Source organism: Spinacia oleracea, chromosome 2 (assembly GCF_020520425.1).
Source record: "Spinacia oleracea cultivar Varoflay chromosome 2, BTI_SOV_V1, whole genome shotgun sequence".
Taxonomy (NCBI): domain Eukaryota; kingdom Viridiplantae; phylum Streptophyta; class Magnoliopsida; order Caryophyllales; family Amaranthaceae; genus Spinacia; species Spinacia oleracea.
The window spans coordinates 109,360,795-109,387,306 of NC_079488.1; the positions used below are offsets into that span (position 1 = coordinate 109,360,795).

Sequence of the window (26,512 nt, forward strand, 5' to 3'; positions counted from 1 at the left end):
CTATTAGTAATCCTAGATGGCGCTCTAATATTTCAGCAAATATGCCTCCTTTATATATATATTAGATTTGTGCAACACACGACTTTAAAACTATAATATATATATTTGCTGAATTATTAGAGCGCTACGTAGGAAATCTAATGGTTTCGGCCAATGAATAATAAGAGTTCTAATTTATTTTTGAATTAAAAAAATTGAGTGCCACAAAGATAATTAAATAGGTGTCGCATATATATTTTAATTAATTACTAATATATACAACTCCATCCAAAATCAAACACTCTAATGATTAAAAAATAAATCTAAAATAAAATTTAATCCAAAATCAAACAATATTCTCAAATAAAATTCAAATCCAAAATCAAACACTAATCCAATATTAAATCTCCACGTAGGAAATCTAATGGTTTCGGCTAATGAAAAATAAGATTTCGAAATTATTTTTGAATTAAAAAAGTCGAGGGCCGCGTAGATAAATAGTTAGGTGTCACGTAGATATTTTTATTAATTAATTATTAATATTACGATTATAAAATTCCATCCAAAATAAAACACTCTAATAATTAAAAAAAATCTAAAATGAAATTCAATCAAAAAAAATATAATGTAATATGTAAATTATAGCAGTTGGTGTATATACGAGTTTTATTTTAACTTAACAATTTAGCAGTTAGCATGGCACGGGCTAAAATCTAATTTCAAAATAATATTGGGAAAAAAAATGAAAGAAAGGAACGACGAATTAAGTTGCATTGTGTTTATATATGTTGTTTGCCTATTTCGGCTAGGATACCAAAATGGTTGCTTTAATTTCTTGACCAAACAAGCATTAAGAATTGGAATGATCACTCATGTGGTCCAAACTAAAGATGTAGACCTCTTAACTCTAAAGTGAGTAAGTAATGATTAATCGGAATTCTACTTTGAATTGGAAGAAACTTTTAGAATCGAATCGTAAAGTTGAATAGTAAGAGTGTAACAAATAAATATAATCAATATTTTATTCTCAAATTTCATTAAAATTGCTTATATTATAGGTGAAAAACTTAATAACTTTTTCAACATGATTTAAATTTACCAAGTTTTCGCCAGTTATGTAAAAAAACGTAGAATCTTAATTCGAATCGTAAGAACATATTTAAATCGTAGAATCGTAGAATTGTAAGATTCTACGATTTGAATCGCGATTCTAACGGGCCATGGTTGTTGCACATCTTTATTCATGGCTGAAAAAAAGAATCAAGGAAACGTTTAACAACCGTACTCTTCCATGCTTTGGATTCTTTCGCCTGCTTGTCGCCGAGGCAGGCGCCTCATACACTCAACAAGACGCCGAACACAGTTGAAAACAGGCCGGACTCTGAAGGAAAGAAAACCTAATTGTGCAATCAAACCTCCTGTAATTGCTGCAATGGTTACTGGTTCCATTTTTATTCATGGCTGAAAACCTGTTTCTATGTCCATAAATAGCTGCTTTTTTTTGTAACGATTATAGGTGTTATTAAAGCTTTTCTTCAACTGCTGATCAACTTAATTAAATAAGCTTGCAGTTTCAGAACAGATGACAAACTTTGTACATCAATACAAATTTGCAAAATGAACTTCCTGTCTAAACTTGGAGTTACATCAAATATACGTAGTAATTTAGCGAAGAAGAACAGGCTACCTGAATTTACGTTGATAGATACTCAGAAAGGAACATACATAATCATTTATCAGGTTGGCTAAAAGAAATTATACAAGATATATTATGAATATGACCTGCTCTTTGTTTCAGACTTTCAGTCCTGCTACCTAACATATATAAGTAGAGATACAACATCCGTTAAGGTGGCGACCACTTCCGACATGCCTGCATCAAGGTAATCCGAGGCATCGGTGATGGTGATAATACATAATCGAAGATGAAAGGGTATGTTCTTCAATTGGTGATTGTGGACAAAAGGGTTAAAAAACCATTGCATTGCTCAATGGTTTTATTAGTTGATTTTGATGTCAAGATCACTTATTTGTTTCGAGAGTGATCTTACGAGCCCATTCTTATCCTTCTGATCTTCCAACCGATGAAATTCGGTTTCTATAGTTTTAGCAATTTTGGCGTCGTCCGCGTCGGGCTCGGGGAACGCCACATGGAAGGACCCTTGTTTCAAGGGTGGTCTAGGAGCAGCTTGCTCCCTTACAAAGTTATATAGTTCTTGATGGAAAGGATGATCGAAGGAGAAACAATTATCACTCATTCCATTGTTTCTAGAATGTCGAGAAGACCCCGATCCTTCTCTCTTGCAAAAATGTGGGAGAGATGCGTAATCCATTATCTGAAACCAAGTTGCATTTTCGTAAAATAGTTAGTTAGGGCATCAACGGTGTGTTTAGACAACAGTGGTGGATGGAAAAGAAGCCGAAAGAACAAGAGGAACTTATTGCAACTTATTAGAACTTGAAAATGTAGTTTGTAGTAACATGTAAACGTACCAAATACGAGTAACACATTGCAGTCTTTTAGGATGCGAGTGGGTCAGTAAAGCTAGAGAGTGTCACCAATCTTACAAAAGCTAGAATTTTGAAGAACAAAAATTGAAAACATGAACTAAGGGTTCGGTCGGTACCACGGTCAGTTCCAGTTTTTTGTTTTTTTTTACTAAGTTATGCTTTTGACAAATGATGAACTAAAAAATAAGCATATTTATAGTAATCATGTTGATTTTGAAAACAGGCAACAAAAAACTGGAAACTCCTTTGTGGTTTTCATATTTTGGATTTTAGTTTTGTAAAAAAACAAAAAACTGGAAACAAAAAACGAAAGTGAACGGGCCTAATTGTTACTTGGTCTACGAAACAATATCACCATAGTCATGTAAAAAAATTACCTTCAATAATTCATCTTTTCCACATCCTTGAAGAACCTGAATTTTCTTCCGAGTTCTCTCTTGCAAAAGAGGCCTGACAACCTGTCAACATGCCATTAGAGACGGCACCTTTGACAGAATTTACTCGTGGAAAGAATAAGATAATAGGCAAACCTTCCAACATGCTGAGAATATGTATGGTGCATTAACGATGAAATAGGTATCTGTCTTCTCTGGATAGTTCAAGTCATCAATAGTAGTTATGACAGTCAAGAGCTGCAAATTAATAGTAGCAATAAGTTGTATCAGTGACTGATGGCTGTCTAATTTACAGTGAAATAAACCAGTTCCATAATTTGCACAAAGAACAGAACAACGAAGTGACGGGTGAAAGATAAGAGGACCATCCGACATCGATTTGAAGAAAGAGGGCGGGATATAAAGGAAAAGAAGAAATGAAACAGGAAAAGAGCAGGTGTGGGAGAATCAAGGGTATAATTCTTTGTATTGAAAAATCAGATTCCAAGGTAATATTGAAATATTCCCGTTGTTGTTTAGTGGCAAAGAATCTATGTAATTGTTCCCAAGTATGGGGATAACACTAGGTAAAGGTATTGGGATTTGGGAGCTGTTGAAATCACAAGATTCATCCCCCACTCAGAGAATGAGGTCTAGTCTTATTTCTGACACCAAATATGCAGAGCTGTATATCATATCAAAGTGAATCAATCAAGTGGAAGAAGAACAATTGATATTTCATTCACACTGAAACTTACTATCAGAGTAAAAGTCCAACAGTAGTCAACTTTGGTTCTAATTCCAGACAAAAGTTCTTTTGTTTTTTTGACAGAAGCCAAAAGCTAATATACACTAAAAAAAAGTAGGAGGTTAATGAAAACATCAGTGGATCTTAGATTCTTAATGCAGAAAAAAATGATTTTCCACAAACTAGATCATTGTAAAAGGCAACATATGCTGGAATGTTTGGAAAATATATGATGCCCCAGCTCCGGTCATCTCACTCTTTTCCACTACTCTACATAACTCAAAGGAACCAAAGGTAAAAAGAACAGAATGAACAGAGAACCAACCAGTAAAGTTTAGAAACGGTACCTTTATTTGATTAAGGGCCGATATTTTTAAGCCGGTCATATCAAGTACCTTGATACAGGTACTTATCGGTCGTTCATACCTCTGCGATGCCAGTGGCTGCACAACACAAATTAAACAAATCTGTTAAGTCACGGAAAAACATGTGCAAACTCTACAACACTACAAGACTGTATTTAGCATCAAACTCACCATTACAACACGGTCTCTGTATTCATTCATTTGTATATGCGACTGCACATAGTAGTTGACCTGCAGGAAGACATGTGATGATATAAGTAACAATTGCAGTATTTATAATCTAAGAGCAACATAGTATATAGAGTAATGATCCACACTAACAGTAAACCCATTTTGATGGGTTAAACAGATTAGTTTTTTCCCAATCACACCAAGCAACATCCACAAAAGTGGAAGACCTAACCATAGTATCGATCATTGATGAACTTAGGACAATCTAGTTAGTTACAGAGAAGGCAACTGGCCATGGGACATCTTGATCTCAGTACAAATTTCTAAATGACTAGCCAGGGCAACAAACAGAGAGCTAACGATGCAATAGCCAAAGTCCCAAATCATGAAGCATCAATCATCCATTTACTTAGATTAATCTAATGAAAATGTCAACATAAACGATACAAATATACGAAACTCGATCCTGATTTGCACTCATTACACTTTCCAAATGTAAAAAGGCCAAAGAGAAATTAACTTACGGATGCTTTGTCATACGAGCTATGTCCCACGCCAATGGCAACGACAGGCAAACCCTGTTTAACACAGAAAAAACCAAACTATTATCAGTCACACAAAAAATTGGAGTACTATTTCAAGGATCAGAGCAATGCCAAATGCAACCACGGATAAATGAAAGGTGGTTTTACCTCTTTTGAGTAACCCGAAAGTCCTACAAGCTGAGAGTCGCGCACTTTTCGGTATAGCTCAGCAGGAACAATAGGTTTCTGGGCAAATGAAAGCACCGGATTAGAATGTTAGATCATTAATCTAGGCTTCTCCATGCAAAATCCACCTAAAGACAACATGAAACTTCCTAGAAAGCAAATAGACATTTTATTTAGGCCTCGATGTATATGTATTCATCTTAGTTTTACACACGTTAAAATGGTGAATGAGACATTGAACAGACAAAGTACACAATCAGGCTTGAGCAACCATGAACAAGGATGATGAAAGCATGGTGATGCTTGAACAGGAAGAAGAAGAAGAGATTTTATATTTCTAATGGACTCTTCCACTGCCCATTCTACTTTTTGCCGGTTGATCGCAAGTAAATTCTATCAATTCATGCATGAAAAGATTGGTGATATACATCAAGACCCGTGATTTGCATGACATATTGACATGTCTCATGGATTGTAGCCAAATCAAAGATCATTACTAGAACTTACGGTTAATATATTATCGATCTCATTTTGCACCCTCCAATTTAAGCTGTCCACCAACTGCATAAATTCAGTGATGTCAAATACAAATTCAATTTAATGCAGTTCAAAGAAATAAAGATTGTGTTCTTGCAGAATTTCATCTAAAATCAGTAGAAAATCAATTACCATTTTGTGTGCCTTCTCGACATTCCAATCTCTAGCTCTGAGAAACCGAACATATGTTTCAGTAGGGTATCCCTGATGCATATTCTGAAATCCAACACAGAAAGACAGGGCCGTTAATGAATAAGAAAATCTAGTCTAAAGTTCTCAAAGAATTAATCACTACCACTCTTCACACAATCGAAGAAGAAAATAGATAAACATTGCTAAGAAACCTGGCAAGACTAGAACTATGACTGCTAAACAAAGTTGATTATCCAGGACATTAACTCATGCTAAATGCATGTGATAACAAATAAAAAGTTGAAAAAAGCATCATAATTCAGTTAATTCAACATTATCAGGCCACGGATGGTCGAAAATCAGCAGTAAATGAGAGAAAATCATCACAAGATCCATAAACAGTGACAAAATAAGCGCCAAAGTTGCAACTTTCCGGCTAACTACCATGATAATGCAGAAACTAGGTGGCAGTAACTTCCATTGAAATCAGAAAAAAGATGGCCCCACAAGCGGATCTAGTGATATGGAGAAATGGCCATATATGATTCTTTAATCACCCACATAACCACAATAGTTTACCAGATCAAAGATTCAAGAGCAAACTACCATTTCGCAGTGTCGGTGTTCCAGCATAATCCAATTAAAACGACAAGATCGTTACTAAAATTCGCTTCTCATATAGTCATATATCTACTATAGCACTAAATCATCAATTGTAAACATAAGAATCAGTCAAATTCGGTTACTTGTTGACCGAATTGAATCATACTAATTCAGACAAACAATCAAAATAGCATTAAATCATAGAATCGGATAAGATTAAAACCAAATCACTAACCCATCAAGTTTAACTATAATGAAAATCAGATCAGATTAACTTTAACCCCCCCCCCAAAAAAATTAAGTAAAATCTCAGAACATAGTAGAAACAGGTTAACTAACCTGAAAAGTGTTCTTCAGTGATTCATCAACTGCAACAAAGAAACCACATTTGAAGAAATCATGCGGTGTATTAGATCAAAGATCAGAACTTTTTAAACTTAACTGCAGAAAACAAAAAAAATCCCCATTTTTTGAAATTGAAGTGTACTAACCTCCTTCCATCAAAATCTCAAATTGTTTGATAGCATCGTCATTGGCAATACCCATTTCGAATCCGGGACAATTTTTATCAAACTATGGAGCACAAATTGTAAGTAAGAAAACCCACCAAACTCAAAATCCGAGGTGGGTTTTCTAAAGATATATTTATAGATCTTTAATTTAGCAACCCTTTAAAAAATTGTTGAAGAAAATTCAAAGGAGTGGAAGAGAAATTGGGTAAGAAAGTCAGGAATTTTCCAAAAGATGGAACTATAAATTACGGAGTAATAAGTTTGAAACCTGACAGACTGACCCCTCAACAATCTGGAATTTGCTCCACGCCTTTTATGATGATGATGAAAGAGTGAAATCACAGCGGTCTCTATTAAATACTGTTTTGAGTATTCACAAGAATTTTTCACCATTAAAATTCCATTATTATTTTAATTAAATACTGTATTACTTTTTGTGACTTTGTGAGAGCAAGTGTCATGCTATAGGAAAAACCAAATATTTCTTTTAAATAAAATAATAAAGATTATCCCTCACAAAAAAAGTAAAAATTAAGAAACAATAATAAATAAAGATTATTACCTCATAATAAGTATTGTAGGACCTATATGAAATCTTTTCTATTATAGCAATAAATTTTGACAAATTTGGAAATATCCTTTGCCTTTTATTATCTTCCTAAATAATATTGTCTAGTATAGAAGGCGGTCTCATAAGTTCTTATTTGTTATACAGAGTACTCCGTATCTTATACTAGTGAAACAAAAACTCTTGCATTTACTACGCGTACAATAAATTATTGCACATCAGGATAACTTTGATCTAGTTTTTGGTTAATTTTAACATATTTTAATTAACTTTTATATTATTGTTTTTTTATGGACAAACATTTTAAAGGATTACATTCTTAGTGATTTTAAAGGATAACTTTTAATAAAGCGGAAAAATTATCACCAAAAAATAGATAACTTTTACATTATCCAGATTAACTTTTAAACATTTTTTCATAACTTTTAATGTGATGTACAATATTTATTGTACACCACATTTAAATAAGAACTTGTGAAACTCGAATTGGTGAAGGTAAAGTGACACTTTGTAACTAGTTTGACCAAAATATTTGATCATATTTTTCGCTAAAATACTTACATAGTATTTTATGGTAGGACCTATACAAAATATTTTCTACTATTACAATAAGTTTTTACTATTTGGGGATATCCATCACCTTTAATATCTTCCTAAACGATAATGTACATGCAAATTTTTGTAGCAGACGATTTGATAAAGTGATAACTTCTTAATTTTTAATTTTTATTTTGATGGGGATAAGTTCTTAATTCTTATTCTTTAAATAAAGCATTAATTAACAAAAAGTAGAGTCGGTGAAGGTAAAATGTAAGTTGATTTGACAAAAAATACTTGATCTTGTCGAATAAAAGACCTACTTGATCGTCATATGCCGTAATTGATTCGTTATATATATTAATAAATTTAATACCAAGTAAAAAATATGTTAATTATGTGTATTTAATACTTATTTAAATGGATCCTAACACTAAGTTAGTTGAGGTTTTTTTTTTTAAAATCACGTTTGTTAGAATAAATAATTTTATAGTAGTTGGAATAAAGATTAGGTCATTATTATTTTATTCAAGTCTCAATGTAAAACGCATTGATAGTTAATGGCCACAGAAATTACTCGTGAGCTTTGAAAATTGAATCTCAAACTGTCGATTTTTTGAGGGAAGAATCTCAAACTATCATTGATCATTCACAAATCATAATCTAAGATGTTTGAATATCAATTAATGCTTGTAAGCTTAACCGGCCACTTGAAGAATAAAGACAAAGCTTCAACTTTTATTTTATTCACTTTCTAAATGTGAAAAACCTCCACTACAAGAAATTGTACTATTAATGATGAGAAATCCCGTCGCGAAAGGCCAATAATTGTTGATTAACGATGGAATATATTGTCGCAAACCCGTCATAAAAGGGGTCCGTCGTTAATAGAAAATTCCGTCGTTAACCCAAAAGAAATTTGTGACGGTTATTCCCGTCTTTGTTTGGTTGTTAGCTCCGTCGCAAAAGTCTTTTGCGACGGAATTTTTGACCCGTCCTAATCAGGTTTTCGTTAAAGATACAAATTCTTGCAGTGTTCTTAGTGCATACGTGCGTGAACAAAATTGGACAAGTTACAAGTACATCAGGTAAATTAGTACATTTAAATTGCATGCGGGTGTACCGTGCACTCTCTTATATTCTCCATTTACATGCGAGGAGAAAATATGATAAAAGCTACTAATGGACATAAAATTATTTTTGGGTGTACGGTGCAACCAGGTGCACTTAATAATTTTCATATATTAGATTGCCGTTGAACGTAACCAATGCAGTAATAGTGTAATTATCTAGCTTGAACTTATACCCAAGTACAATAGAGCAAGTAAGCTAAGTAAGGTCAGTCTCATAGAGAATATGGTTTGGTATTGAGGATAACGTAGTTATCCTATATGATATAAGATAGAAGTCTATATAAATCAGGGAATATGGTTTGTAGGTTCCCTAATTCATATAGACATCTATCTTATATTATATAGGATAACTGCGTTATCATCAATATTTAAGCTCCGTTCTATTATGCTTATTTTAACTGAATCTATATTATATGAACTTATCTTAACTTATTTTATCGAAAAAAAAACTTATTTTGTTACATTTATTTATGTGTGAAAATGTCTGAAAGACTTATTTTTTCTGAACATAAAAACTTATATGAACTTATCTAAGCTTATCTGAACTTATTTTATCTTAAATAAGTCAAAAGTCGAACAGAAGTACATAACAGAACCTTAGAAATAGTGCACGTAATTGAGCCGAAGTTAATCGATAGAATGATGTTGTAATCGAATTATGATAACTAACTGATCTCGTAAAATTCACCTTTTGAATGTTGTTGTAAGGTTTGTGGAGAATTAGTTGTGGTTAATTTACATTTTAGCTTAGCAATGATCATAGCTTGTTTTCATTGCTTTGGAAATATTTCATCCAGAAGAAGTAGTAATTCCTATGAACTTTCAATTATGCACATGCAAATTTTATCGAATGTACTTAGAGTATGATTAGCCGCAAGTCTTAACACTTGAATTTCGTTGACAGACTTATGCCTCGCCTAAATCTAAGTTTAATACTACCTCCGTTTTATTAAGTTCTTTACGCTTTGAAATTGTATCTAATAATCAAAACTTTGACCATAAATTCTCACTATTATATCTATAAAAATTATCATGAGATATCTTGTTAGATTCGTTTCAAAATATATTTTATAAATATCAAATTTTTATAATTTTTTGTCGTATAGATTTAGATATATTAACGGTTAAACATTACACTGGAGTCCGTACAAATAGTAAAAATCTTTTTGAAACGGATGTAGTAAGTTTTATACGGTCTTAACAAAGAATCTGAATAAATAAGTGTTGAAAAATACGGAGCACGAAGCAATGAAATTATTTTCCTTCCCTTTTTAGCAGTCTTATTTACCATCAAGGTACACCGTAGTTATTCACTGTGGTAAGGAGTTCTATTCTTTAGTTTGTCTGTTTTTGACCATAACTATTGCTAATCTAATTAATAATGTCTGTTTTTGACCATACTACTGCTAATCTAATTAATAAAATTAACCATAATTTCTTTACTAACCCACAATGTTTTTCTTCTCTTTTTGAGACGTAGTAATGTGACTTGTCTACCTATCCCCGTTCGGATAAGGTACTCATTTATCTGAATTTTATTTGGGCTCATTTATCTGAATTTATTTTATCTAATATAAATTTATTTGTATGTGAAAATACGTGAAAAAAATTATTTTTATTGAACATTTATTATGTGAACTTAACTGGACTAATTTTATCTAAAATAAGTCAAAATAAGTCGAATAAAACAGAGTCTTAGATCACATGTCAACGTCTGAAATTGATTTTTACTCTTTTCAATCCTAATTTTTTTTTTAGTGTTACCACATGGTTCACCCTTAGGGCTAAATCGAATAAATCGGATTCGAAGCGAGTACTAAGTGGATATGTTCCAGTCCCCTCCCAATTGTTATTGTGGGGAAATCGAACACGCGGTCCTCCCTACTAAGTTCAGCTCCAATCACCATTGAACCAATATACAATTGGTTTTTGTAATCCTAATTAGTTGTCCTTTTATTTTATTTCTATGTTGGAAAAAAGCCGTTTAATTATTTTAATACATTTTTTCTTACCACATTAACAAGGGTCACATATTTTCTCAAATTCAATACAAACAAATCCTAACAAAAATTGTTTTCACCTTTTTCTTTAATCAAGATGACCTGTTTGACTTTCAGTGAATTAGGTAGTGTTCTTTTCACCTGAATTTCACTTATCTTATCTTATCTTATTGGCCATGAACTTATCTTATTTTATCTTATCTTATTGATCATTATCTTATCTGAATTTATTGACCCTTATCTTATCTTATCTTATTGAAACTTATATTATTACCTTGTGTAATATTTAACTTTATCTTATTTTATCTTATCTTATTGACCCTGAACTTATCTTATTTTATCTTATTGAACCTGAACTTATCTTATCTTATCGGCCCTTATTTTATTTTATCTTATCTTATCTTAATAGACCTGAAATAAGTGAAAATAAGTGATTTTTTTTTTTAACCACCATTACGGTACAATACTAAGGACTCAATCCTCTCCATTTTCTCAAGATTAATTCCCAAAATTGATGTTATAAACTGCGTTTTACAATTCAAAAGTCATTTTTGTTGATTAGAACTGAAATTTCTCGGCCGATAATAACAATTTGATTTTTTATAAGTTGGAGATTGGGAAGGGGGTTATAGACTTCTAGTGTTTTGCAACAACTCGACCTCCAAAATTTGTTCTAATTGCAAGAGTAACATGTCATTATTCTTTATATGGTCATATTGAGGGTCATGTAATTAAAGGGAAGTGATAAATCCAAGGAAATTTTTACTTCTTCCAAGGAAATCCATATTTTTTCAAAGATGATTTCCTTGGAAGAAGTGAATTATTCCTTGGATTTATCATTTTCCGTAATTAAAGTATAGAGGTGTACATTCTCTCCTCCCTATGATTAAAGAACTCCGTTTTTAATTTAATTAATGAACATTTATGAAAGAAGGGAAACATAGGAACAAAAAGAAGATGATAATACTTTGATTTTTTTTTAAGGACATTCATAAATCCAACATATATATAGAGGGGTCCCAAAATATGAGAAAAAAGAATTGTAGCTTTAATAGGTTGTACAAATCATGGAATTTTTTGGCAAAGTTTTAAAGGGCTTTAATTTAAAGTTGGTAGCAAATTCAAACATGCAAACAGTGCACATGGACATGCACAAGTTTGGTACAAGAACTCTATCTTTAACCTACCTTTAACCTCCTTTTCAATCAACCAATTCAAGTCTTTGATTATAATGAAGATTATTTCAACTTTAAAAAATTATAGCATAATTATTCTTGCATAATACTCCGTACTAGCTTAGAGATTGAACACAAGTGCATCAACTTCGTGTGAGATAAGTCAACTAATACAAATCGTTGATAAAATGTGTTCGTTACAACTTAATTCTAAATAGGGTAGTTATGTCACTATTATTATTTCTTCTAAAAGAAGTGCGCCATCCTTTACAAATAAAACAGACAATTACATAGTATTTACATATATGTATGTTTAAACATTTTTTTGTAGGTCATGTTTTTTTTACAAAAGTAATAACAAAGAGTAGAAATATCTAATACTAGTATATATATAATTCTTCCGTTTTTCAAAGGACTTCTTATTTTTCGATTAATTTCATTTTATAATTATCTTTATGTTTTGTTTTTTTCGATCTATTTTAGTAATAGGATTGTAACTTTTAAAAGTTGTTTTCATTGGAGCTAGACGAGGATACAACAAAGGTACACATCAAGTGAAAGTTATGAGACCACCACTAAGTTTTACTCTCTATATTTTAGCACACATGTGTGATGTGTTAGCTATTTTGATTTTTGAGTCATAAAGTTATCAATATGACATGGTCAAATTCTATCTATATATTCCAACAAAGTATCAAAAACAAAGTTGCATGTTTCAAACCAAATTTTATGGTAGCAAGGTAACATAATTTATTACTTTAGAATTTCTTGCATAAACAGTATTAAAAATTTAAAATGAAATTCAGAAGTCCTTATATCTAGTTCATCACCTTTTGCGTCGATCTTCTCGTAAAATCATACTTCCGCCTACAAACTCACACCACTATCATATGAATTTAAAGTCATCTTAATGAAGCACCATTGACGAAGTGATCCGTATCTAATCTTCCTTTTTTTTTTTTTCTAATTTAACACTCAAAGTTATTTGTCGAGAAATCATCATGTCTAGACCTGGTTATCGGGCGGGGCGGGTCAAGATCGGTGCGGGTCAAAAGAGGGTCGGGTATTGAAAGGGTCATTTTTAGCGGGTCGATAATGGGCGGGTCAAAAGCGGGTCGCGGGTCAATAGCGGGTCATTAGTGGGCGGGTCAATAAACGAGCAATGAAAAATGAAAAACAAAAGAGCCATGTGCAAGTACAAGTAAATACGAAGCTATACACGTAATTTTTGTATCATTACTATTTTAATTTTCAAAATAATTGTAGTATAAGTTTGACCCTATAATGACCCTGTCCAATAAAGGTCCTGTCCAATAAGAGCCCTGCCCAATAAAAGCCCTATTAACTTGACCCTAACCCAATATCCATTGGATTACCCTGTCCAATAACCAGGTCTAATCATGTCTAGCTCATTACCTCTTTCCGTAAAATCATACTTTCGCTTACAAACTCACCACTATAATATGAATTTAAAATCATACTTCTGTATCTAATCTTCCTTTTTTTCTTCTTCTAATTTAACACTCAAAGTAATTTGTCTAGAAATCATCATGTCAAGCTCATCACCTCTTTTCATAATTAAAACCATACTTCCGCGTACAAGGTCATCACTATCATATGAATTTAAAATCAACTTAATCAAGCACCATTGACGAAGTGATCTGTATCTAATCTTCCTTTTTCTAATTTAACACACTAATCAAAGCAATTGGTATCTAATTTTGTTTAAACAAGAAGAACCACTTTGATTAGTTAACGCAATTAAGAGTAGTTTAGGATAAATGATTGTGATAAGAAGAGAATAAATAACGAACTCTATGCTTAATTATATATGAGTGACATTGCATGACATACACTAATGTTGTCCGTTAATGCCTTAATGGGTTAGGGTACATATGCGATGCCCCATCTTATTTTACGTCTTTTGGTTGACATTATAATTGTTACGAATTTAAGAATATTCACATCCTCTTAATTAAACTACCTCTTTATTTAAGCAACGGCCAATATTTATAGGACCTATACTTTTCTTTGTTTTCTTTTTTGATGGGATGGGGGTGAGGGATCGGAATAAGGGAGGATAAACCCACTTTACAAAACAATAGAATAAGCGACAACGCGATATTAGTACGTACCTTACATAATTAATATTCTTCGCGTTTTTCTGAGTTCTACTTAAAACTGTAGCGACATAAAACCTATGAAAGTTTAAAAAATGGATCACTCATGTGGGGTACGTTTGATTTTAGGAGAAGTGAAGCAAGTATATATGATGTGGGGTTTTAGAGGATTTGTTAATATAATGAGCCGAGGTCCCAAGGCACCACAAGGTGAAAATAAAGTAATCATTAATAGAATAAAGTAAAAGTGAGTAGAACTAAAATACCAAAAAAAAAAAGAGTATACAAATATAAATTAAGTGAGTAGAACTCAGGAGAACAAATGTAATGTATAACACATGGTTATAATTTGTAAACATGTAGTTGGATTTGGGTACGTAGCATATTGAGTAAACTTCTTGTTAATTACTCCATCGGTTTCATATTCATATTCATAGCCACGATTATAATATTTGTCCCGGAGTAATTGATTATCACATATTGCAAATGTATATATACGATAAAAGTAAAATCTTAAAACAAAAATTAACGAAAAAGTACACGAGCATACACAAAAGTCTCCTTCATGTCAGAAGATGAATATTTTTGAATTGTAGTTTGATCACATGGAATGCAATATCAATCGTAGTATACAACAATACACCAAAAATGACTTGTATGGATTGAAACCTCTACAACACTACAAGGGAGTACAAGGCATACAACAAATGACATGTTACCTACAAGTGATAAAAATTTGACATTATTTCTTAATTACATGCTAATTGGTTTTCAATAAACGTGACAAAACTAATAATCAAACAAAAAGATACCTCATTTTAACCTAACAAGTATGCATAATATTACCTTAAATTAAGCATAACACTTTGAATTAGTTAGGCAAAGAGAGGAGACAATTTAAAGGCCTAAGCCTACTTAGCCATCTTGTTGTCCCTCTAATTTAATTACTTTAATTAATTATGGACCATGTTCAAAGCTACATAATGCCAATTGTCAAGAAGCCTAGTCTACGTCATCCATCCTTCCTCCCAAAAAAGATGCTCAAATAATTCAAAGTAGTATGTATTCTTTTAGTCTTTTCCTTGTTATAGAAAGCCTCATGTTTAAGCGAACATCTATCACGAACTCCTAATTTCTTTTTTCAACTACCCCCGTTATGGAAAGCCTCCGGTTTAAGAATTAAGCGGATGGCGGATGGATGCATGTGGGTGATTGACGAGTGGACATGTGTGAAGTGGATTGAAAGACGGACGGATGTAGATGAAGGTTCACCCGAATTTGATCTATTGTCATCCCTTGGTATATTAAGTCATCAAAACGCATACATGTTAATTGAGAATTTTAAAGTAGATCAGATCGAGTTTGTATTAACTATTAAACCAATGGGCAACGACGGTGTAACCTCAATCAAGTTTCAATCTATTCGACTTTTGACTTATTCCAGTCAAAATAAGTTCAGATAAGATCAAACAAGTTCATATGAGTTTATATAATTAAGATTAGATAAGTTCAGATAAGTTCAAGTAAAACAAGTTTTTTTAGACATTTCACCTAAAAATAAGTTTACTTTAGATAAAGTCGGGTTTTTTTTTCCAGATAAGTTTTGATAATATTCGTTCAGATAAAATACGTCGAATAGAACAAAGTCAATATATTATCATATCAGTTTTTAACTTTAACCAGCCATTATTAGAAATAATATGTATTTTAAACAAACAGATGAAGTATTAAATATAGCGCGATTACACTCCATAATTATTGTATTAGAACATATTAATTAGATAATGTATAATCGTATTAGTTAGCCATCGTAAATAGAATACTCGTAGCCTCAGCTCGTTACGTAGGACAATAATTACTTGGATTACTCTATTTTGGACTCTATTATTGACTTATAACAAACTATTGACCATTTGACTAGTGATGTTATAAGGAGGCTAACATTTCATATTTTCTACACTTCATTTTTTAATTATTAAACTTTCATTTTTCAATTATTAAACTAGTACATCTTCTATGACTAGTTTGGTGTTCTATGGTGTTCGCGATTCTTAAAAGTTTATATGAGGAATGATTGACATATATAATTATTTATTATAATATAGAATAATTTCTACATTATAAGTACGTTATATTTACATATTTTTATAGGTAAAATAAAATGTCTTACTGAAACAACACTTAGCTCAGGTCGTCTATCTATCTACACAGGTCAATACTTGAAAGTACGAGGATGCATGCATGGTAAGGGAATCCTTAATCTCAAGCAAAATGCAGTTGATGTGGACCGAACTTGTGACCTCCAACTCTACCAAGCAAGCTTGCTTAAAGTTAAGATTGCATATGTCGTACTCGTATATGTAGTTTTATTATAAAGAAGAGTCGCCAATAATTATAAAAGATTCCAAGTGTCAATCTTTGTTCACCATTTCAAGAAAAAAAAATAGAACAATCAACGGGACAAAGATAACATTTCTTTTTCAGAAAATTATCAATATTTCTTTAACAATATTGTTTGGTAGATGAAAACAGATAACGACATTGATACCGATCGAGCTTGTGTCCAACGTTGCACGTAAAGCATCAAGCCAAAATCAAACTAGAAAATTATATGTCTATCTAGTGGCCTAGTGGGTAATTTGCAATTTTAATTTGCAATTTGCAATTTGCACTAGAGTTAGATAAATAAAATAAAATTGGTTCATCAATTGGATTATTCCACTATAAATACAAAATGCATATCTCTAGTGGATGATCTACATTTCTACGTACCGATCCGAGTAGAGAAAGTTCTTCCAGAATGGTAATGGGAAAAGTCGGTGGAATTTTAAGAATGAAAAGACAACCTTAGTATTTTGTTAAGTTACTTAATTACACAAAAATACAAAATTTATAGTTTTCTACTGTAATTACTCGTGAAAAGATCATAACAATCTAGTCATGAAAGTTGTACCTTAGTGTTGTGTCGGGTCACATGTTCAATTAGGGGCATTTGTTAATCTTTAAATACCGGACAACTAACTGCTAACAACTGGTATAAATTGTATGATAAAAATGACATTTTAGCTTGTTTTCTTACAACACAAATTTTGTTCTCTCTTTATACATATTGGAGTATTAGTTTTTTTGCAATGAGATTTGCCTCGAAAAATTATCCTTTTTTATGAATTCAAGTTCGTTTACACTTAAACGGGTCAACTTTAGGTCAACTCATTTATAATCAGGTTAACCCGTTTGTAATCAGGCCGGGTTGGGTTGAGAATTTCAACCCGTTTAAGTAAACATGTCGAGCTGGATTGGAAAAATCTCAACTGGATTATAAATAGGTCGACCTGATTCTGACCAACCCAACTCATTGTCAGCTCTAATAACGGCTAAAAACTGGTATAAACCTAACTCATTGTCAGCTCTAATAACAGCTAAAAACTGGTATAAAGTTTATAATAAAAATGACGTTTTAGCTTATTTTCTTACAAAAAATTTTTGTTGAATCAAGTCCATTTTTCGCCTTTATGTGACAACTAGTGAATGTTTATGGTTCAAACAATCTTATATGACCCTTAGATACATTCACCTAAATTGTGAAAATTTGCTTGATTGAGTCCCGAAAATTTCTAAAATTGGTATGTAATCTTGTGTTCCTTCACGCGCCGTTTTTTTGTTTTTTTTGTTAGCACGGTTCACCCTTAGTCTCTTAGGGCTAATCTGGATTCAGGGCGAGTTCTGGGTAGATAGGTTCCAGTCTCATCCCAATCGTTGTTGATAGGATCGAACACGGTTCTCCCTATCAAGTTCAGCTCCAATCACCACTGAACCAACAAGCGATTGATATCACACACCTTATTTAGGAATTAGGACAATTGTGACTTTTTCGGATTCTGAGGGTTAGCGGGCCCAAATGGTTTTCATGACAACATGAGGCCCTGAGAGACTAATTGGGTGGCTAAAACCATCTATTTCGACTTAGTGACATTTTATCCAGTTTTCTTACGAAACTCATTTTGTTGAATCAAGGCTATCCCTAGTGTTTACGTGACAAACTAATGTTGTATATCGATCGGTTCACATGTTCAATTAGGAGCTTTTGTAATCTTCTAATACATAACAACTAACAACTAAGAACATTGAATGAAACAGAAAGAACATTGAACTCCTGTCACTCTAAATATGCAACAACCCTTTCAATGCCAACGTCAAATAAACATATGATCAATATATAAACCACATGAAAAAAATAAACACAACCCCTAAAGTTCATATTGTTGGACATCATTCATACCTGTGTTCTGTGGTGTTTATCTCCCAACTCTACATCTTCCCCTCAAATTTTAAAGACAAACAGCAATGCATGGGCTAAAAATAAATAAATTTAAAAGAAATCAAATTCCAAATAATTATCGGACCCTTTCTGGTCCGGCATACCGACACTCGTAGCAGCCGCTTTCTCACTCGACGACGCAGGTGGAGTGCGAATTCTATCAAACTCCACAGGCCTCGGGATCTCCGGCGGGCTGGCACACCGGATCAAAGCCCAATTCACACCTTCAAAGAAAGGATGTTGCTTAATCTCTGTTGCACCTCTCTTGTAAGCCAACCTATGTTGTGGTTCCTTCACTAACAAGCCTCTGATTAGATCCCTTGCCTGAAAACTGACAGCTGGCGTCTCCGGGAACCGCAAAGGCTGCCCTACAACGTTGAAGAGTGTAGCCCGGTTTCCGGACCCTTTGAATGGCGTTTTCCCAAACAAGAGTTCGTACAGAAATATCCCGAATGTCCACCAATCAACCGCGCTACCATGTCCCTCACCTTTGATGATTTCCGGTGCTAAATACTCGTGGGTACCCACGAACGACATAGATCGGGCACTTGTGGGTTCGGCAACGAGCTCGGGTAGTGGGCTAACTTGGTTGCCTAGTTCGTTTTTCGGTTTTGACTTCTTTTCTTTTTTTGATTTGCTTGAAAAGAGACGGGGAGTGAAGCAAGAAGTGGGAGCTACACAGGATGGCTGAATACAAGAGGGCTCGATGCAGGCTGGTTGAACACAATAACCACCCGAACTCTTCTTTAAGCCTTCATTATCAACGGCCGCTGACTTGACTAGTGTTGGGCTCACGGCACACCGAAGTGAGAGGTCAAAGTCGGAAAGCATAATATGACCATCATCTCGCACAAGGACATTTTCTGGTTTTAGGTCGCGGTAAATTATCCCAAGCATATGAAGGTATTCCATTGATAGGAGGACTTCTGCTACGTAAAACCTGCATGGTTAACAAAAGGGAGTTTAGAAAAGTTGAATATTTTCACTTCTAAACATATAATCAATTCCAAACAGATACTCATAATGTCACAAATCAGGCTTAGAAACAGGATCATAGTTTTGTAACAAGTTCATAACTTCACCCAAATTTATCATATGCATGGTGACTCAAAACAAAGCAATAGATCATAGATGTAACAGAAAATGACGATCCAGGCTGGTACGTTTACACAATCAAATTCAGGCAGCGAACTGCAACCAAGAGAAATTGATTCCTGCACCATCAACATTGTATGATGCTTAACAAGCATAATTTAAAGCAGTCTTGCCGCTTACATCTGCAACACAACAGGCTAGACGGCATATCATGGACCCCTAATCCCCTACCTATATTTGCAAGTAATGGAGGACTGAAAGAGTATGGTGAGTACTTCATATGAATATATATTAATATATATGAGTATATGACACATATATTTATACTGTTCTGGTACTTCACAAAGTCAGGAAATAATACTGGTATTTGCATACCACAAGTATCTAACAATTCTTAAAAAGTAGGACAGCATATTCAACGAAGCAATATTTATCATCATTGATCAATGATTATATATGTTCATATCCATTGCAATTTGCAACATCATCTAAGATCTGACAAAAATGAATGATTAGCCTAATGGAGCAAACAGAAGTTACAATTGCGGTGGATTTCCAGCATAAGAAAACAAGTCTATTTTGGCATGTGAAAAGGGATGCAGCCATGACTAACAGCAACAAACTTCGTCCTGAGCCCTTCTTCTTCAGCTCAGGCTCGTTATAGAAACCGTACATTTAGTACTATTAGTAGTGTTTGGATGAGTAATAAATAAGCATCTTGCCCCTGTTCCCAGCTAAGATCAGGAAACAATTGCTGCCCAAGAAGCACTGCCCAAAAAATGGATCCTCTTTAAGTAATTAGGAATCTAGTTCATGTTATAATTCAGGCAAAGCTTGGTTATGATGAATTTTTTGATACCCATCTATTCGGATCAAACAAATACAATATGAGCATCTGAATTAGGCTACGCACCCAACATAATTGGAGTGCCCACAGGCCCCACAGGGTCTAAACAGAACTGGCTCTATTTAAGCTAAGTATAGAGGTTTGAAGTGCAAAGCCTAATGAGTACTGACCAAAGGAAGATAAAAAGAACCATAGATTTTAAAACCCACCCATACAACACAGGACGAGAAAATCATGAAGGGAAGAATATTCAGCAATCACCAGATACCCATGCCTGATAATTTCTGGAGAGCTAGATCAGTGTATAAAAAGGTGCACCCTGGCACTCAGGCGTTTGGGGTCAAGCACTTTGATCAGCCAAGGTAAACTAAGGCACACCGCTGTCTTTTTCACAACAATGTTTTTTATATTTAGTGCACCGAGGCACAGGAGGACCCTTGTCTCCCTGTTTGGTCTTGAACTTTTTTATAAACTGAGCTAGATCGTTAGTAGGTCCCAAGAAACAAGATGGTTGGATCAGCATTTCTGAGAGACATATGTTCTTGTTACTCCGATACCAAGAAGTGTAACAAATTAAAAATTTCAATTGCATAAAAGTTATTCAGCAAACATATACTCTAATATTCATCAATGCATCTTGAGGTGTACGGCGTGTACCAGTTTCCTAATTGAGAGTGTTGGTGGCAAAGATGGAGTATTCACACTACAATAGACACCCAAAAATCTTCTCAGTCAAAGAGAAGATGCACATGAAAGGTAAATAAGATTAATATTCAACATATATAAGATAAAATAATACTTCAGGTGATCTCCAGAAAGAGAACCCATCAGGCAGAAATGACAAGCAGATTATAATTGAAGGAAAAAAAATCTTACTTTACAGCTTGCTCAGTAAAATACTTTCCAGGTTGTCTTTGCCGGAGCGTATGCAAATCACCTCCTGGACAGAACTCCATAACTAAACATGAAAACTTCTCAGTCTCAAAGTGAGTATAAAGAGTTGGCAGAAAGGGGTGATCCAAAGACTGCAAGATTTCCCTCTCTGTCTGCGCCCTTAACAGCTTCTTGCGGCTTGCAAGAGACGCCTTATCCATAACTTTCATTGCAAAGTAACATTTCGTACCAGTTAACTCCGAAAGATAGACACTTCCAATATCCCCACATCCCAACCTTTTCAGAAGCCTGAAGTGGTTTAACCCCAATGCTCCATCTCGTGCACGGACAGCCTGTATGGCTTCCCATCTCATATCTTGTGATTTGTGCGGTTTGTTGATACTACTTAAACTACTACAAGTGCTTTCATCACTCACATCACTGCTTGTACTAGCTCTGTACACACTACTCTTTGCAAGACTTCCCGTGCCATCGCTAACTTTAGTAGAAGACGATCCAACTCCTTGCTCTGATGTCTTCTTCTCATCCTCAAAACCGCATTCTAATGAACCTCTAGTCCCGTTTGTTTGAACTTGATTAGCATCAGCCAAAGACAAACTAGAACCAAACCTATCAGCTAAACCATTGCTAGACCCCTTTTGATTAGGGTGTAATGACCTTTTCTCATCTACAACATCACTCACAACTTGCTTTGATGAAAAACTTTGCATAGATGGCGGTAACCTATTAGGGGTAACTGGTTCTGTTCTGCTTGGCTTATTACTTAGTGGTGTAGGCGAAGGCCTACGAGTACTACCTTCAAGAGCTTGAGAGCCAGAGGCTTTCCTCAACCTATCCGGAGAAATTCTTGCACTCAATTTGGATGCCATTGAGATTATATGACAGACAAGTTAGAAGAACAAAATTCAGCATACCCATTACAAAACCAATAATTTCAATCCATTAATCCCACCGGTTGCGGCTCCAAAATCTTCCACCTCCAACTCCATTAAATATCAATGGCTATGTCTGAAATAATTCAACCAAAAAGGTTCAGTGCTATCATATGTAGATCAACAAGTTACTAAAATCCTAATTATCCCATCTAGAAATCCTTAAATCAGCAAATACTAAACATACACAAGTAAACTAACAAGAAACAATAAAATTAGAAGATCACCCTTAAATTATCGATTTCCCACAGTTTTTGCAAACTAAAAGCACCCTTCAGTGTATATTAGAGCTAGATCAAAAAATATTAACTCATAAACAACAACAAAAAAAATACAATCAAAGGAATCATCAAAATCAAAGCAGAAAATTATCACAATAATTGCAAGCCTAGTTATCTCAACAACAACAAAAATGAGTTCATTCCCCCCAAAAGAAAGGTACATTAGCAATTGTCCAAGAGGTTTATAAATTGATCAATCAGTATAAAAATGCCGGCCCAATTAATGGCTCTAAGTGATCATAAAAGGGCAATTAACAAACAGATAAGAGCAACTTGATTGAGAAATAAAAATCAAAATCATAAGAAAACAAAAGGGTCAATCTAAAAGCATGTATAGATCCCATCAATCACAGTAGACCCACTTTAATTGATCAAAAACTTTACTGTAAAAATGGATCCAATACCCTAAAAAAACCCCAAAAAACAATGAAAAAACAAAAACCCAGAAAAATGAAGGACCAGTTGCAGGAAGGAAACAAAAAACCCAAAAGAGAGAAGCTTACCAAGATTGCAAAGATCAAAACTTTAGGGTTTTTGAGGCAGAAAAGGGGGGTTAATTAACTTGCAAAGAAAGATAAAAGAGGAATGTGAGGAGAGAGAGAGAAAATGAGTGAGAAGGCTTTGAAAGAGAGGAAGGAAGAGGAGGAAATGGTGGTGGTGTTGTTAATTGTTGATTGTTGTTGGGAGAGAGTTTGGTGTTTGTGGGCAACCATCAACTCAAGAGAAAGAGAAAGAGAAAGAGAAAGAGAAAGAGAGGAGGTCAAAGGTAAAGTAAAAAAAGCCTTTTTTGGTTCAATTATTTTCAATGTATTTTGTCCCAAACTCAAGGGTCTGAATCAACATGTGGGCCTCTAAGACCTCCAACCTGTCTATTTTGCTTTATTTTTTAAACCTTTTTAAAACCATTGTTTGGTTTTCCATCTTTTAGTAAAAATTGTAGGTCTTCTATCAGATGATCGGCTTGACTACAAGTATTTGAAAACTGATTTTACTACTCCATTCAACACTTTGTCGATTTAGAAACATTTTTATATTTATGTGAGTATATCACAAATTTTTTCTGCTTTTAAATTGAATATATTAAAATTGCATTTTGGTGTGAAAAAATCACTTTTTTAAGTATCAATTATATATAAAATTTAAGAGGTTTTTCTGTGTTTTAAGTTTTTGTATGACAAAAAATGCCTACAATAAGTTTAATTTACAACTTCATTTTAGGTTGCATTCTGTTAACTTGGTTTTCAGTTATATTTTCTAAAATTATCTTATCTGAAATTATCTTATCTGAATTTAATTGGACTTTTCAGAATTTATTATACCATACTTTAGTTATAAGTTGTACTTGGATAGCCTTCATTTCCCATAACTTATCTTATTTAGATGGTGATTTTTAAAAAGTTTGTAAACTTAAAGTGGTAAGTTTTAATTATCAAAAAAAAAAAAAAAAAAGAGGTAATTTTCAAAAAAATACAATGCAACGCTACCTCGGTTGTTATTGAGAGTGACTGTCTAGAGGTTATCAAGAAGCTCAAGGAGCGAACCTTTGATGGATCGTATGTTGGGATGATACTTAGAGAAATAGATAAATTGGCTGATTTATTTCATGTAGTTCTGTTTTCTCATGTGTTTAGAGAGGCAAATGAAGCAGCCCATGTTTTGGCTCACATTCGCCCATTAGAGTTCTCTACTAGAGTGTGGGTAGGAACTTGTCTGGAAGTTATTTATGAGATTGTAGCCTCGGATTTCTGTTTATCAATCAATAATAATAGCTAAATCTTGAATGGTTTCCCTTAAAAAAATAAGATGGTAATTTCCGAAGTTGGAACTATTTAAGATGGTACTTCTTAATTGCCAAAAATATCCTTATCTGAATTTACTTAAACTTTTTTTTTTTCTGAAATAAAGTGAAAATAAGGTGATCACAACATGACAAGTGGATAACCAAAAGCTCTTAGGAATCACGGAAAAGTTTATGAGAGTGATGAAAAAACTTGGTTCCTTGCATTTTGGAACTTAAATTTTCTTCTAACTTTTTAAAGTATTAATAAAATTCCTTGAATATAAGTAAAAAAATGTATGACAAAATTACGCCTTAATATAAGGTTAAACTTAATGTCCCGAACAACGACTCTACCAGAGGTGACAATACAAATCCATCATTAAGCTCTCATTAAATCCATCCTCAAATCCACATGGGTTTCATAAAATTATAGGGCAGTGATCAATATTTCTAACTAACATCGAATTTATAATACTTGTATATCTTGTCATTGATTTGAAAGATTTCTACATTTGCAAATAAAAACAATCTAATTTTTTATTTCATTTATTACAAAAAGTATCCCTTTCTTGTCAATCGTCAATTCGTGATGCAAGAATTTGCTTTAAACAACAACAACATAAAAAAAGAATCAAAATTTCATTTTGGATTTATAGAATTAGATCTTAGCTAGATAGGTGGACCAATTTGCTGCCATTCAAGGGAAGTATATAATTGGTTAGTATGTGATTGTGAAGGTTAGGTTCCAATTAGAGGACGGTCCTTAAATCATGATACAATAGTCGGCAATTTTTTTATATACAATTAGTTGTAACTTATGTATGGTATAACCTAGATGCGTTATTTTGGCATGTATTGGGGTCGGTCTCGTTTGAAGCCGCTATATGCATAAGACAACTGATATTAGCATTAGAAATATAAGTATATGATGACAAAATGCAACTATTTGATTAAAAAAATATAACTACAGAGTAATTAGTTAGAAGGTATTACTATTAATTCCCTTAAAAAAAAGAAAAAAAGGAATTACTATTATATTGTGTAGAATAATTAATGTGTATAACTACTCTGTATTTGATAATAATGTTTAACTATTTTATTACTCAACTACTCTTACCGAGTATATTTGATAAGAAGCTAGTCTTACACGAAGTACATAAAACTGCCATATATACTTCAAATAAATTTTTGTATACCCTAAAATAAATTAAATAACCCCAAGAACGTAAATATTACATTCATCCGGGAGTATTGAGAACCAAAATACACAGCCCCCAACCCTCATGCAAATGTTTGTGACTTCATATGTCACAATAATTATGCGTTATTTCATTCACTTGATTTTCACTTATTATTAATTAACGAAATTTATCTAAAGTTGGTTTTGTTTGTAAATTGAACTACATCAACCCTTGTAGAGTATTTAAACAGATTTGTTCATAAGCTTATACTATTATCGTAACGTGTTTCTCTTATTAAAACAAGTGAAAATAAGACAAATAGAACCATAAAACCTTATACATTATTAAAAAAAAAAAAATCATCCGTATTTTTTTTCATGTCCAAAATTATTTGTCTCATAATTGGTTGATGGGAAATTTTTTGATTTTCCCATAGCACGTGGATATCCATACACATACAAGAATGTAGGTTTTCATGGTATTCCAAACCCACTTCTTTGGCATGTGCCCTCCTACGCCTATATATTAAGTACGAAGTACAAGTTTATACAATCTTTGTTAATTCTACCAAATAATAATGTTAAATATCTATGTGTTTTGTTTTCTATAAACAAATTAGATTATGGGCATACAATAGAATCCTATGCCTCCTCGTTTTTAATCATACGAGGCACCACCACATGCATTGCATATTTGCATGTGCATGGATTTTTAAACAATGTCAACAAACAATAGGGAAAGTTTTTGTTGGCATTTGCCTCTACTATCTTCCCATTATTCTCATTGCTTATTAGATATTATCAAAAAAAATAAAAACCAGCTCAAAAAAGTTAAAAACACTCACAGAAAACAATAAACCCATATCACAAATTGAAAAATTTAGATCAGACTAGTTGAAAAGAACAAAGCTTTATTCTGTATATAATAAGGTAATAAGTAAGGGTATTGATACTTGTTGTGGCACGCTCTATACTATTGATAATTTACTATGTTACGAAGTACTAGCTCC

General features: G+C 33.2%; 2 protein-coding genes across 3 annotated transcripts; both read right to left on the reverse strand.

Annotated features, from left to right (window-relative positions):
* Positions 1-1,663: 1,663 nt before the first annotated feature.
* Positions 1,664-6,984, reverse strand: LOC110782075 (phosphatidylinositol/phosphatidylcholine transfer protein SFH2). Its single transcript, XM_021986148.2, has 11 exons — positions 6,622-6,984; positions 6,470-6,498; positions 5,528-5,611; positions 5,366-5,419; positions 4,841-4,918; positions 4,673-4,726; positions 4,149-4,208; positions 3,960-4,055; positions 3,021-3,122; positions 2,868-2,948; positions 1,664-2,315 (listed from the first exon to the last, which is right to left on the reverse strand). The coding sequence occupies exons 1-11, from the start codon at positions 6,674-6,676 to the stop codon at positions 1,980-1,982; spliced, it is 1,029 nt and encodes a 342-aa protein (XP_021841840.1). The 5' UTR covers positions 6,677-6,984; the 3' UTR covers positions 1,664-1,979.
* Positions 6,985-18,368: 11,384 nt separating this feature from the next.
* On the reverse strand, positions 18,369-23,310 carry LOC110782074 (serine/threonine-protein kinase D6PKL2). 2 transcript variants are annotated; one of them, XM_021986146.2, is made up of 3 exons: positions 23,046-23,310; positions 21,312-22,337; positions 18,369-19,433 (listed from the first exon to the last, which is right to left on the reverse strand). In XM_021986146.2, exons 2-3 carry the CDS (start codon positions 22,196-22,198, stop codon positions 18,545-18,547), a joined length of 1,776 nt encoding a protein of 591 aa, XP_021841838.2. In that variant the 5' UTR covers positions 22,199-22,337; positions 23,046-23,310; the 3' UTR covers positions 18,369-18,544. The 2 variants fall into 2 exon arrangements, with proteins under 2 accessions (XP_021841838.2, XP_021841839.2); XM_021986147.2 differs by lacking the exon at positions 23,046-23,310 and adding an exon at positions 22,489-22,722.
* Positions 23,311-26,512: the final 3,202 nt, after the last annotated feature.